General features: G+C 43.1%; 1 protein-coding gene across 1 annotated transcript in view; it reads right to left on the bottom strand.

Moving 5' to 3' along the window:
- Nucleotides 1-209: 209 nt before the first annotated feature.
- lrmda (leucine rich melanocyte differentiation associated) overlaps nt 210-15,214 on the bottom strand; it is a 265,111-nt gene continuing 250,106 nt past the window's right edge. The window contains exon 7 of the mRNA XM_049599841.1: nt 210-3,315. Within this exon, the coding sequence (XP_049455798.1) occupies nt 3,236-3,315 (80 nt within the window). The 3' untranslated portion in view covers nt 210-3,235. The remainder of the gene's footprint in view (nt 3,316-15,214) is intronic.

Raw genomic sequence — 15,214 nt, 5'->3', positions numbered from 1 at the left:
ATGCCATTTGTTCAGCCAGGAAGTTCCCAAGGAGCAGCAGCAGTGACAGGGCTGAGGGTCAAGGAGGGCATCGCCTACAGGTAGACGGCTGTGGCTCACACCTTAATTAATCTACTGTCCGTGATGCCAGGCATCCCATTCATCCCCTACCCATGCACAAAGGCGCACGTCAAGCATATGTCAACCCGCTCTGGCACTCCCCGCCCATCCCATAATGCAGTTTGTGTTGGTGTGGCAGCTCAGGATGCGTCCCTGACGAGGATAGGAAGTGACACACACCAAACTCGGTGTGTCCCCCAGCCAGCTCCGGTGGCTCGGGGCCTGTCAATTCCAGCTCTGTCAGTGGCACTGGCTCAATGGCAGTGCCTGTGACACATGTCACAAAGTTTTAAATGTCTGCTCTTTTCAGCAGGATGGCTAGGCGCGCGCCGCAGCCAGGGGAAGGATGACATTTTGTGTCGTGTGGGGGGGAACTTGTTGTGGCTCCCCTCTTCCTACCTCCTCCGGCTGTCAGCCCCAGTTTCCTCTGAGCATATCAAAACACAGACAAATAAACCTTGTCATTTTGAAACGCCGGCACTAGTGACCAGGCTCCTGAACGGCATGTCAGCCGGAATATGGTCACACAGTCCTGTAGGAAGTGGTGTATAAGCTTATGCGAGTGAGCACGCATACTCTCACACGCACACAATCTTTAAGCTAATAGAAATAAGAAATAAACATAGTGAACAAACATTGCACGAGGCTATCTCTGACCTTTCCCTTCATCTGTTTGTGGATGACTGACATGCTGGACTGAAGCTCAACATGGTTTCTTTCAAATCCCGAAACAGCGAGCCTCTCCTCTCAGTCTCATCACCATGGTGTAGACATCTACTTCACCTCTAAAGAAGGAGGTAATATGATCAAACCTCATGACTTGACCTGAAATGTCTCAGTCAGGGACATCGTCTTAACCACTTTTGGGGTTGTAATGATGAGTAACACAGGGCTAATAAATGCTGACTGGCTCTTTTGGCTCTATAGACTTTATAAAAGGAAAAACATTAATGTGATGAACATTTGATCATTAGGAAAACAGTTTATTGTGGTAGCAGACAGATATAACCTGAGTAAATACAGCTCTGCATCAATCTGACCAGAGACACGTTGGCTGACCCTTTGAATTTCTTGAAGACATCCAGCTTATACAGTTGTATATCATATCAGCTATATCACATTGTCAATATCAAATTTTCAGATTGGAAGGTTGTCTGGGAAACTTTATCTAAGATGGCAGAACTTTGACTTGGGTTGTGATAAACACATTACACAGTGATCATAAAAGTATTATAAAATGTAAACATAAAACTACAGTGCATTTGATTGTTCTGAAGATTACGTTTTATATTTTGTTTATAATAATACTTTCATATATTTTATATATTTCCGTATGAAGTAGTCAGCTGGTTGAAGAAACACAGTGGGAAAGACAACATGAGAAAATGGCGCTAAAATACACAATGATACACCCGGAATGCATACTTGGTTACAACTCAGTTCGTCATTAAAGCTGGTATTTGGAATGTTTTTGACATTTAAAGCTGCATTTCATCCATAAAATAATACATGTACTAACGCATACACACTTGCAACTAGGGCTGCCCCCAACCTCCCTGACTAAGAGTTTTCTTAGTCGACCAAAAGTTGTACTAGTCGCTCGCATGTTTGTGATATTATTCTAAATTATATATTTTGGGCGGGGCAACACAATTTGAGTTTGAGGTTTGAGTTGAGGGTGTGAGAAAGAATAGTATCAGTAACATTGTTAACACTGTGCTACATTACAGAGAAATACAAAATCGTACTAATGAACCTTCATTAATATAGGCCTATATTTTATCTACAAGTGCACGTCACACACTGAGCGAGCCGCCTGTTAATGACGCTGTGGGCAAAGCAGTAATGATTGTGCTAAGTGGCTAATGGGCATGTAGCTACTGACATGTTTCAGATGATACGTCATGTTTGTGGTCGACCAATGAAGATGAGTTTACATATCACCTTGGGTTCGTCCTTCACCTTCTCAAAATGATCCCACACTTTGGATTTCCTGCCCAACATGTTATTAACTAGCCTGTGGAATAACCACAGGTACCAGCCCTGGAAATTAATGTGACTCCTGTCTGACTGCTGGGTGTGGACACTTCCTGTGTCTGTCCTTTCAAATTAAATTCCCACACACAGTCCAGTCATAAAGGTTTTGACTTATTTTGACAAGGCGCAGCTCCTAATAGAGCTTCATGTTTTTCTTTGTATAAGTGACCAATAAAATCCTGTCGACTAATAACCTTTCTGGTCGACTAACGTTTGGTCGACTATTCGGGAGCAGCCCTACGTGCAACAGAAACTGACCAAATCATTGCTAAGATATCAGACATGTCTGACTTTAAAGGGGACAGTTTCTCATTCTTTTCTAAGAGACACAAACATAAAATTCATTCAATAAAATTCAAGCAAAAAAGGCAAAGGATTCTGCAGATTGCCACAAGCTAAACAAAACAGACTGATCATGCCTCAGGTCTGGACTGAAATTCTTTGGAATGTTAAAACAGGCTGTTCTGTCAAACTCTTTGCAATGTCTTAATGCTTTAAACAGCAGTTCTATATATGTGTGTGTGTGTGTGTAAAGAGAGAGAGAAGCGAGAGAGAGATGAGTCCATGTCAGGCCCCAGGTGTGTGACCATCACCCCTTTCACCCTTGATTAGTGGCGGTAGTGGACGGGTGATCCATCATGTCTGTCAAAGAAAAGGATGCAATTGGCTGGGTGTGTTTGTCACTGACAGTGTGTAAGAGAGAGACTGTCCTTGCGTGTGTGTGTGTGCGTGTGTGTGTTGTGTGTGTTGTGTGTGTTGTGTGTGTCTGGAGTTGTGCGGTTGCTGATGCTTAGAGGCAATCATGTCAGTGGGAGTGTCATCTCTGACTCTGACTCTGAGCTGGAAGCAGAGAGGCAGAAGCAGACCCAGCTCAGCAGCGGAGGCCATAACTATGGGGCTGGAATAGAAACTTTAAAAAACCCGTTCCCCTGACATAACAAACTTTTTTTGATGACGTTTAAATCTTTCTACCAGTGGGAGATCAGTAGACTCACATATCACCAGTGGTTTCAATAAATAAGTGACAGATTTGATCCTCTTTCCTTCTGTTCACATCCTTTGTCACTCATGTCCCTCTTTATGCCGGACCAGCTGTCCATCAGAGTTGGTCATTTCGGATGAATCTGTTGCCTTCTGAGTGCTTGCCATAGTAGACGTAGCGACACTTGGCGAATACCCCTGAAAACACAGTGAGAGAGAGTCAGGTTAGGTGTCAGTCATCCTGTAGCATTTAGCATTACAGTCTAAAGCAGTGGTTCCAAACAGGGTCCAGATTTCTCCTCAGACATTAGTTCAAGGTCCACACAGTTTAACACATTCAGCACCATACTTGGGTTTGGACATGTCGTTGAGCTAGTTTGTTGTCGCTGTCAAGTAGCTGTCCACTAGTCACTCACTCTACAGCAGGAAATGGCACTTCAAAATAAAAGCTCTGGGCTGAAAATGTACTGTTTCCTAAAAATAAGGTGTGTTTTTTACAAACTTGACACGTTTGTGAGTCACTTGCAGACCATTCAGAATGGGCCCACGACCCACCAGTTGGGAACCACTGGTCTAAAGTATAACCAGACTGTTTGATAATATCCACACCTAGCTATATGTCCAGGTCAATTTGCAGTCACCATTTGAATATCAGTCACTCTTGGGACAGACAAACTATCAACTTGGCATTCATCAGTCAGTAATTTCTTGATCATGGAAATTTGAGCGATATCCATCAGTAAAACTGCAGTGTTTTAGTTATAGATGAGCAGCAGTGTTCCCAACCTGTTGGGTGAGATCCTAAAAAGGGATCCGCTAACATATTAAACAACAGAATGATACCAACGTAGGTTTTAAGACCTTCAAAACAGAGCTTAACATTTTATGAGGTAGTAACAGCATTCCTTGTGTTTGTTAGACCTTAAGGACAGACATGTTGAATGCAAACAGAGCTGTGTTTACTGTACAACAACTCCACAGGATATCTTTAAGTGGCAGGACTGAACAGGGTCTGGGTCTGCTTCATGCAGGGGATGAGAGGTGCTGCTGGGAAGGATGAGCACCTTGTTTTCAGAGAAAGACCAGTGTGGCCTCCGGGCAGAATCCTAACAGTAACAAGGTAACAGCCACCCACAACACTCACACAGACACACAGACACACACATACGCACACACATACACTGATCTATCACAGCGAGCCATTACTTATTATTATTAATTATCAGCAGTAGGCTTATCACTATGTCAGAAATTTAGTAGGCGATATAAATACCAGTGATACCACAGTTCTTGATAACCAACTTGATTGCACAGTAAAAAACCAAAACAATAAATTCTATATTTTTAATCATACACTCCTTTCTTGACACTTTTAAGACATATCTGAAAACTAATATGTTTTCAATGGCCTTTGGTTGTTTGTAGTGGTTTTAATATTTTAGTATTTTATAATTTTTAGTACAAGTTGCAATTGTTTATACCTGTTTTATATTTATGTACATTTTATATTGCTATATATTTGTGTGCCATTCTTTTATTTTGTACAGCACTTTGGTCAACTGTGGCTGTTTTAAACTGTGCTATATAAATAAACAGGATTTGATTTTATTTCTTAAAAAGAAAAATTACATTTCATTATTAATCCCTGATGATCTGCTTTGAACGCAAAGTATGTGGGTTTGAGAGATTTTGTAGCTGAGGAAACATATTAATATAAAGCTTTCAGGATATTAACATATTTCGCCTCCATATTTGTTGTTCAGCACTTGGACGTGTATAAAGTGGCATCTCCTCGACTGTAAATGGGTGGTTGGGTTGGTTGGGTAACAAGTGACAGTGATAAGTGCAGTGTTTTACTCAGGTTTAACATAACAACCAAAAAACCCTGAAAAACCAAACGTGCAGTGCTCAGTGCAGAATAGACGTTCAGCATCCTGTCATACTGCTGCCATTTGTATCGTAGTGTAAATATGCTATGCTCCCACTGCAAAGAATTAACTTAATAGGCTGGCCTCAGGAAAAAAATGCTTTCCCTTCTATGAGTCTAGGTGGTGCACTTGTTGCCGTCTTCCACGTGTTGTTCTTCCAACCTGCCAGGTGTTCTTCTTCTTTTGGCATTTATTGGCAGACTAGCACATCTGTAGGTGTGTATGCTGCAACGTAAGCTTCAGAAGAACTGATCCCCAGTACCTACTGTATCTACCGTGCTGGAGAAAAATGAGTACCGTCATGTTTTCAGAATTTTGCCAGAGACCTGCTACCCAAGTATTAATTCTCGTGGCATCCCTAATCAGCAGACGTGGTATTTGTGTAAGCTAATAAAGCACATTACATAATACACACCAATTTTGGAGTTGAAAACTTGCTACTGTACAACACTTGCTGCTGCTACTAAAAAGTTGCATGAATGATATATATTGAGTCTACAGAATAAATAGTGTAAGTTAAGCAAGGGTAAAATCTTGCAATTACATTTACAGATATAGTTTAACCACACTCCTGAATAATAAGCTGCATGCCCTCTACAGCTCAGAGGGTGAATCCAAAATGGCCGGCAGTGCTTTCTTGTTGTAATGAGAGGTGTTGCCACCCAGGGAGAGGGCTGCCCAGAGCTCTGTGGCTGGTCTGCTCAAACTCTGATGTCACAGCGCTCCCAATGCCACTTGATGAATGCAGCTGGGCTGCGGCTAGGTGTCACCTCTCACCAAATGAGGCAAGGACAAGTGGCATTAGTGCTGTCAATGATCCTCTGACAGCAGAACAGATACAGCTTTCGCCAGGCTTTTTAAACAGACATCAAGTGTATTATATGAGGAAGGGGGGAGGGGGCAGAGACAGGGCAGAAAAGGAGAGACTTATGGGAGAGGCGGTGTCGCAGAGGGATGAGGGGTGCTCCCAGCGCTAAGTCCAATCACATAATCCAAAGAGACATTGTCAAGGGTGGGGAGAGAATGGCAACTAAGTGACAGAAAGCAGAGACGGGGACAGAGATACTGGTGCCATATTAGTGCCAAGCATATTCTGATGCCACCCTCAATTCTAACCAAACCTGACACATCGCTCTCGTTCCCCCACTCTCTCTGACTCTTCAAAGTAGGCTCTACCAAGTCACACAGACACACACGCGTGCACATATACTGTACACAGACGTACACACAAACACACACACACACACCAGTCCCTCGCAGGGGTAGTGGGTGTTCTGTCAGGCGGAGGAGCAGTACAGCAGCAGCAGCAGCAGCAGCCCACAGGCCCGAGGACAAGCTCAGTCAATCTAAATCTGGACTTTGTAGTGGAGCAGTGCTCATTTCCCCTCATAGCCCAGCTACTTGAGGTGATCCAAACACTGAAGTGTGAGGAGCTGTCACCTCCGATAAAATCCGGGACCAGCTCCATGCCTGCCTGCTCCTCCGGTGTGTGAGGGGTATATATATATGTGTGTGTGTGTGTGTGTGTGTGTGTGTGTGTGTGTGTGCATGTGTTTGTGTGTGTTTCTCTGACAGTGAGGTGGTTGGGGAGGGGAGGGGGTGAATTCCAGCTGCCGTGATTTGCCTGGGGATATAGGTGCCACGGCTGGAGACTGGGCTTGACACCACAGGACTCGGGGTGTCTCACAGCGCTCTGATCACATGGGCGCCGGGGCCTTTCACATATTCACAGCTTACCCGGCGAGAAACTCACTCTCTCCAGGAGTGTGGGGCCCTTAAAGAGATTACCCCACTGAGGTACCAGAACCAAGACTCCTATAAGACATTACCTAGAGGGGATATATTTGTAGGTTGCAACCAAAGCCTTTCAGAGATAACCTTCACAGATGAAGGAACTAAAGCTAAAGGCCCCTCAAGCCTTCACACTCTGCTGAGCTCGTCACTAGCCCGTGGGGACCGAGAAGGATTGGAGGGAACACGTTCTGAGATTCTCCAGCACCAATCAGAAAGCTCTGGCGATGTGTGACCTGTAACTCTCCAACTGCGCTTTAAACAAAAAGCTATATCTGTGATCAAAGGGGAAGAGGGAGAGTAAGTTAAGGAGAAGGGCAGAACAAAGAACAGGGATGAGGTCTGTTTCCCAGTGGGTGAAAAAGTGCCAGAGTGTGTCTCTTAATTTTCTGCGCAACCTGGCTCAAGCACTGGGTACATTTCAGCACTACATTAAGCAGTGTGTTTTGTGCATAAACACATTCCAGTTCGCCACGTTCCCTTCACAGCGAGAGCTCGCTCTTATTACAGGAGAAACCAGGAGAAAGATGGGGCGGTTGGAGACACAGAAGGGAATAACTAAGCCAAACTCACTCTTACATAACGCCTTCCGAGGCCACGCTTACGCCTGTGGGGTTCCGCCTGATGAACAGATACTTAATAACAAGTGGTACAGTGCCAAACCCAGTAGTCTACAATATCCTCTGTGTATCCTAAGCCATGGATGAGCACACTTGAATCAACACCCATACTCTGGACCATATACACATTATGGCAAACCCATGCACACTTTCATCTCATGCACACAAACACAGCACACAGTGCGAACAGTGGGAGCAGCCATTAAAGTGACAGATTAACAAAGTGATGAGGAGGCTACTGTTTCCATCATGCCCCGGTGGAGGAACAATCAGGCCTTTGTTCTGCATATGTCACGCGGCACCTTGTTGTTTTTAAGGGGAGTAGCTAACCCTCTTGTCTTTATTAAAAGGCCGTACAGTGTGTATCTTGTATCTTCCTCTTGGTGAGTGTTGCAGCGTAGCTTCATCGTCAGACAGTCTGGTCTTTTCAGAGCTGATTACCCAAAGCATGTGTCCTCTCTACGGGGGCTTGATGGCCCATTCTGCCACAGTGTGAGTAAGCCAGCTGTACAAAGCCTTCTATGTACAGAACTCAAATACCAGATCAACACATATGGTAACAAAAGTTCTTTTTTCCTTCTGAATATATATTTTTTCTATACAATGTGCAAGGCAGCTAAAACAATCCCTGCAGACAACTGAGGACTCAAGTTCGTCTGACAAGGGTGCGATCTCTGATACTTTATTACCTTGCTGTATAAAATCATCATGATATGTAAACAGAGTTTATCAGTCAGTGGTTCCTTAGATGTCTAGTGGCAGTGGTCTAGCTCATGCTCCTGGTTCTGGTGGATAAACCCCTCACCAAAGACATTTCAATTGAACTGTGCTGTCTCCTGAGTATTTAAGCAGATTTAAATCTCATAAAAATCTGTTTCCACTGTGTACTCTGTGCCTGAAACTTAAATCACACTTAACATCAAAATAATTTACAATACATACAAAGACTGTCTAATTTTAATCCTCTTGAATAGGTAGCAGAAGTCCCGTCTCTTTCCAAGCTAGCTTTTGTTCCACTAGCCTCAGCAAAGTGTATTTTTTTAATCAAGGGTTTCTCATGTGTGTTTTTCTTGAAAGCTACAAAGTCATAGTGTGGAAGGTCATACCTTAAGAACATTGCTTACCAGTTCCTGGAGACTGTAGAGTAGGGAAGGGTCAGCTAGGAAAGACAGGTTTAGAGTTCTGCTACCCAACCTAAAACTTACTGGTCCTAACAAAGTATGAGAGCACAACCCAATGACCAGAATAAATGTTGCCATTGCCATTTCTGTAAACCATGGATATGTAACATTTGTAACATTACTGTTTAGCCGATATGATGGAACTTTTAAAAGAATACTCAGTTTTGGTGGCACCATCCCCTCTACCTCCAGATGACAAAGACAGCTCATACAAGTGCAATCAGAGCAGCGTCACTTTAGAAACACAGATATGATACGTATGACATGAACAAATGTAATGTATCTACAAAATGCCAAAATTTTCTTATGAAAGCTGGGCTGGGATTTGCAATGCCCAAGAAATTGTAGGCATTGCTTTAGCCAAGGAAATGAAAGTTCAGTAAAAGCTAGCCTAATGGAAGCAAGCAAGCAAAAAAAACAAACAAAACAAACAACTTTGGGTCTTGGGTCTGGATTTAGTCACAAATTTTGCAGTTATATTCTTATGGTCTGGACCTCACTATGTTGGTTGAGCCGGTTTCATGCCTCAACGGGACCACACTGCATATCAATTAGGGCTGCCCCTGACTAAGAATTTTCCTAGTCAACTAATAGTCGTGAGTGAGTTGAAGGTGTGAGAAAGAATAGTATCAGTAACATTGTTAACACTGTGCTACATTACAGAGAAATACAAAACCGTACTAATGAACCTTCATTAATATAGGCCTATATTTTATCTACAAGTGCATGTCACACACTGAGCGAGCCGACGCTGTCGGCAAGATCCCACACTTTGAATTTCCTGCCCGACGTGTTATTAACTAGCCTGTGGAATAACTGCAGGTACCAGCCCTGGAAATTAACATGAGTCCTGTCTGACTGCTGAGTGTGGCCACTTCCTGTGTCTGTCCTTTCAAATTAAATTTCAACATGGTCCAGTCATATAAGTTTTGATATATTTTGATGAGGCGCAGCTCCTAATATCATTCATTCATTCATCTTCTAACCGCTTCATCCTCTTGAGGGTCGCGGGGGGGCTGGAGCCTATCCCAGCTGACATCGGGCGAGAGGCGGGGTACACCCTGGACAGGTCGCCAGTCTATCGCAGGGCTGACACATAGAGACAGACAACCATTCACGCTCACACTCACACTTACGGACAATTTAGAGTTATCAATTAACCTAGTCCCCAATCTGCATGTCTTTGGACTGTGGGAGGAAGCTGGAGTGCCCGGAGAAAACCCACGCTGACACGGGGAGAACATGCAAACTCCACACAGAGGGGCTCCCACACCCGGGATCGAACCGGCAACCCTCTTGCTGTGAGGCGAGAGTGCTAACCACCACACCACCGTGCCGCCCAGCTCCTAATATGTTTGTTTATTTTATTTTATTTTATTTTTGGAACTAAGTGACCGATGAAATCTTGGTTTTCTGGTCGACTAACGTTTGGTCGACTATTAGGGGGCTTCCCTAAATATCTTGCTAGTATATAATAATCCAGTGAGCAGCTCTAGACTTAGAAGTACTACTTTACTTGATTGCACACCAAATGCCAATCTTCCCAGCTTCAGCTATCAGGCAATATGCCTTTTCAAACTATCTTTTCATTACTTAATAATGCAAGGACTGTGGGTTGTGACTTGTTTCTTGTTTTCAGTAAAAAACATGTTTTCACCTGACAACACAAAAAAGTCAAGGTACAGTATGATTAATGGGCAAAGTGCAGAAACAAATCCAAAGTAGTAATGATAATGACAACAACGACAACACTTTCTGGGGAACCAACACTCTAAAATAGGACAGTGGCCTTTTTTGTCACTTGTAGTGTGTAGACATACCAGTCTGGTAAATCCCACAGTCAATTTAACAATTTTACGGCACCTTTAAAAAATAAAAAAATGTTCATCAGGTGAATACTTTGTCCATATTACATTTTTTTTAGGTTATTTAAAAAAAAAATCATCCCAAGCACTACAACTAGGGCTGCTTCTGTTCGGGTTTCCTAGCCATATTATCTCACATATCCTGCTTCAAAACTCTGCATTTAATCAGCACACACAAATTGTGCATGTGTGCGCATGCACGCACACACACACACACGCACACACACACACACACACTTACAAGAGAGAGAAAGCGGGTGAGTCGGGGAGAGGAGGGAGATGGAGTGGGTTTAATGATTGTTCCCTGCATAAAATCAGCTTGACTCTTTTCAAGGGCCATCAATATGTCACAGAAAGACACATCCGACGGATGTAGCTTTTAACATCAAGGTTATCTATTCTCGGCATGGATCCACTCCCTCCACTCCTAGTTTCTCGTACTGTCTCCTTTTCATATCTATCCTCCCCTCTCCTCTCAACTGCCTCCACTCTGTCTTTCTCCTTCTCCACACTCTTCACTCTCTTATTTGCTCTCTTTGATTCCTCTCTTTTGCTCTCTGACTTGCTGTATTTTTCGCTCCCTCTGCTTTTCTGTCCCACCCTCTAGTTTGGCCACTTAGCCGACAATTCCATCAGTGCTGCCATCAATCAGGGTAAAAATGCAATGAGGAAAAAAAGCCAATTAACAAGGCAATTACACTTTCTGTATTATCTCCAAGGGCTGAAATAACACTGCCGGGCAGGTGGGGGATGGGGTCATATGGAGCTTGGGGCAAGCATCAATAAGAGTTGGTGCGAGAGTGACTTATGAGCTTGGGGCGTAGGCTGCTGTGAGCCAGGGCTATTATTGTGGACACGATCCATCTCCGGCTGTCCTTTTATCAGTTCAGCCCAACGTCATGAGATGGAGTCGCCACCTCCTCTCTATAGGGAGGCCTGCAGATAGATAACCCCCCTGCGTCCCATAAACCAACAGCCACTGGACTGTGATTCAGCCTACTGAGAGGTGGGCTGGCACACACTGCACATTGCCATGGAGAGAAATGATATTGTTTCACTTCAGTATTGGTATGCTGGATGCGTCTTGGTGTGTGTTGGTTTGCTAATCTGTATTTCTTTCCTGAATCTGTTTAAGTGGAAAGAGACAAGTGTTTTTGTTTCAAATAATAAGTAAATGTTGATTGCACAACGTAATGACACCATCGGCATTTAGAATGGTTCCACATAAGCCTCGCTTTTACTATGCAATTCTGTCTGTCAATGGGTACGTTCTCCCGAGAATACGGAGGCTCAATCTGTGGCACACAGGAAGTGTGTCAACCACTGCACAACCACAACAGGAAGCGGATTAGGGCTGGGTATCTTTAAAAAAAAATTACAATACCAGTAGCCTCACAGTAACTGATACCAACAGAGTTCTTCACCTGATACCTTTTTTCCCTCCTTCATTCGATACCCATTATGTAAATGAAAGCAATGAATTGCGTAAAATGCCTCCACCACTCTTCCCCATCCAAATGACTGACACAAACAGAGCAGGATTTATACTTCTGCGTCAAATCGATGTCGTACTTATGGCATAGGGTCTGTGTTGACATAGAGCCTACACCGTACACAAAATAGCATTTTAAGTCTGTGTGTGATTTATCCTAGCTTCATATGAGTAGAGGAAAACTCTGCTAGCCGGCAGGCTAATTTATACAATGTAAACTGCCATAGGCTTGTGCTAAAAACATTAGCGTGTTGTCTTTGTGGGGAAAATGTGTCCAGGGAAAGACAAGTGCTTTGTCTGTGAATGCTGCGAGTTATGATGAAGTCGATTTGTGTACTTGTGTATGAAATTGTCGCTATCAAGCCACGTCTAATGTGCGTTTTGAATCAACTAAACTTTATAGCACTTCAGAGAGACCCCACCACTGACTCGTGTTTTGGAGGTGTAACTGCAGAGTGACACAGACACACCACCGCACAAGTATAAATGCTCACAACGGTATAGGCCACATGTGTAGGCTACGGCGTAAGCTCTGCGTAGAGCCGACACACAAGTATAAACCCTGCTCAATTTTGAAAGTGTTAAAATTATTATAACTGTACAAGCAACACTGTCAAATACACTGCGCTTAACGTCACCACACCACAGACTGTATGAGCTGTAGCTGTTGCGGTAATCGGCCAATCACAAGTATGGATGCAATAAATTGAATAACACTTGCTGTCTGGTTGCAAGCAAAACCATAACAATAGTCATTTTTTCTAGATGTGGGTACAAAAAGGATCGAATGCAGGTATTATTTAACTGGAGACATTTTGATACTACTTGGTAGTGGGTTACTTCGGTCAACACGTTTACCCTACCTGAAAGACGATAGAGCTTTTGTTTTCCCTGGTAGCTATCTGTAGCTATTCCCAATAACCATAGACTATCAGTGTAAGTTCTTTGCAGTTACTATCCCCAGTAGCAGAAATGACGGATGGTGGAAAACCGAAGGTTCCAGTTGGTAGTTGCTAGGCTCTGAGGAAAACAACAGCAGCGCCAACAATAATACCACTTGGAAAGTTGTCATTTTCCACTTTAAATATTTCCAAAATCTTTCCTTGAATATCAGAACATGTACTTGCTCTTTGCTTGATTTCATAGTCAGGATGGTTTAAACAAGTCAAATGCCCATTGAAATCAATTACGTGACTAAAACTGGGCTCAAATATGACCAATAGATGCCAGCAGGAATGGAACGTAAAGTTATGTTCATGCAAGACATTCTGTTTTTCTTCACACCAATCAGCTGCTTCTCAACAGTAAAATGCACTACACACAGAATAAACTGTAAAAACTGGCTGTACTTTGTTTTCCAGTAGGAAAAGTAACATGCAATGCTTCCCAAATGTTGTCTTTGTAAGAACAGCGTTTGCAGTTTAATGCACTTTTCTGCTTCCAGAATCAGCGAAATCATCCAATTTGTGGGCTGTTACTGAATATGTACTTCTGCTGAGTCAAAAATAGCCACCTGCTGTGTATTTTTGTGGAGTATTTTAGTGTAACTCACATGTAGTGAGCTGACAAAATTTTGCTCTGCTCTGAGGGAACTAGCCTTAATTGGAAACCCCCCCACAGTGGTTGCTCCACCACAGTTACATTGTAAGGTAGTGCTGGTGTATTTCTGGCATGAAATTAACTATCATGTCACATCAGTGGTGGCCCTAGAACATTTGGTGTCCTAGGTCAACACATTCCCACTCCGACCTCATCACATACTGATGTTTCGGTCATGGACTTTCCACGTCCACATACAATGTGCAAGGTACCCTGGGTGTGTTGGTTGCTGACGTTTTGGGACACTGTGTTAAGTTCTGCCTGTTACATGCATTGTCTTATTTCAAGATGCAATTCCATTTTCACAGGAAAAAATGCACTACGTTGGTAAACCACCACAAATTGACAACAAACACACATGGTTAAAAAACGGGTTTGCCTTTTTTTTTGGCCACTTTCTTGGGTGAAAGTCTGTGTTTGTTGGACCCATCTTCCTGCCTGCCCCACTCGGACTTTCGCATCTTAACTTTTGTCCTTGTACCGTTGCATTTCCCCCTGACGTTGCAGGGTGCCATTAAACTATAACGGCAACCGGCCGCATATAATGCTGAAGTTAAAGGACGCCTTTTTTGGTTGGTTTCTGATGCCGCAAATCACTGTCCAAGCGCCTGATTTTGACGACTTTGGAGTAAGACCGGGCTCCAGAGGTGAGTCTCCCCGCTGGGGAGGGGGGCTGGGGGTTGGGCAGGAAAAGAGAAAAAAAGCCTCTCTATAATTACGTAGGCTGTGCTATGTAGTTATGTTGTTGTGGCCTTATGCAATATTTTAAAATACTGTAGTAGAACAATTGGTAAAAAAAAATAGAGAAGAGAAAGAAAAGAGAAAAGAAATAAACAATAATAATAAAAAAAAAATCCTTCCCCTATTTGTGGTGCTCCCTATGGATGATGGTGCCCTTAGCATTCGCCTATATAGCCTATGCCGCGGACACTCTGTGTCACGTGGGGGTGTTGTTTTGGTGTAAAGAGTCGTATTCTGAAATAATGAATTCATTGTTGAAAATTGATTGTCATTAACTGCTAAAAACTGTTCACATAAGCTACAGATACATTAATGGAAGCTACAAATTTAAACAAACAAAGGCCACAGTATATAAGTGTGTTTCCATGTGTGTGAGTGTGTGTGTGCGTGTGTTGGGAGTACAGGGAAGGCAGTGGTACAGAAGAAAAAAAAAAAGAGCATGCGGGAAAGTCACTTAAGTAAAACATATTGATGGCACCAACATGAGGACCATCTTATTATCATTTTTATGATGCACATTTCTCACAAAAGACATGAAGGCTTTATATGACATGCTGAAACTACATCCATCCTTACTCCATCTTTACGCTAACAGACTCCTCTGTCAATTAGTTAAGCATTCTCACAGCTGAGGCATCACCTGTCTCTCTGGGGTGTCAAACAAAACTCCTGCGCGTAACTTTGAGAATTAAAGTGACATTTGTCCTCAACAAATAAAAAATATTTAGTCCATTAAACATAAATAGCTGTCATTATGATGCATGCCCTGGGCTCAGGCCTTCCCTGTTCCCCTCCTGGCTGTTTACTGCGGCCAAACAACTGCAGCGCCTGCATGTTCTCAACTTCAGCGTATTGATTAAACTTTTAAATAGCTGCCATA

The sequence above is a fragment of the Epinephelus fuscoguttatus genome, linkage group LG16 (assembly GCF_011397635.1).
Source record: "Epinephelus fuscoguttatus linkage group LG16, E.fuscoguttatus.final_Chr_v1".
Classification (NCBI taxonomy): domain Eukaryota; kingdom Metazoa; phylum Chordata; class Actinopteri; order Perciformes; family Serranidae; genus Epinephelus; species Epinephelus fuscoguttatus.
The sequence above is the reverse complement of the archived record's forward strand: the minus strand, read 5'-3'. Positions and strand labels throughout refer to the sequence as shown.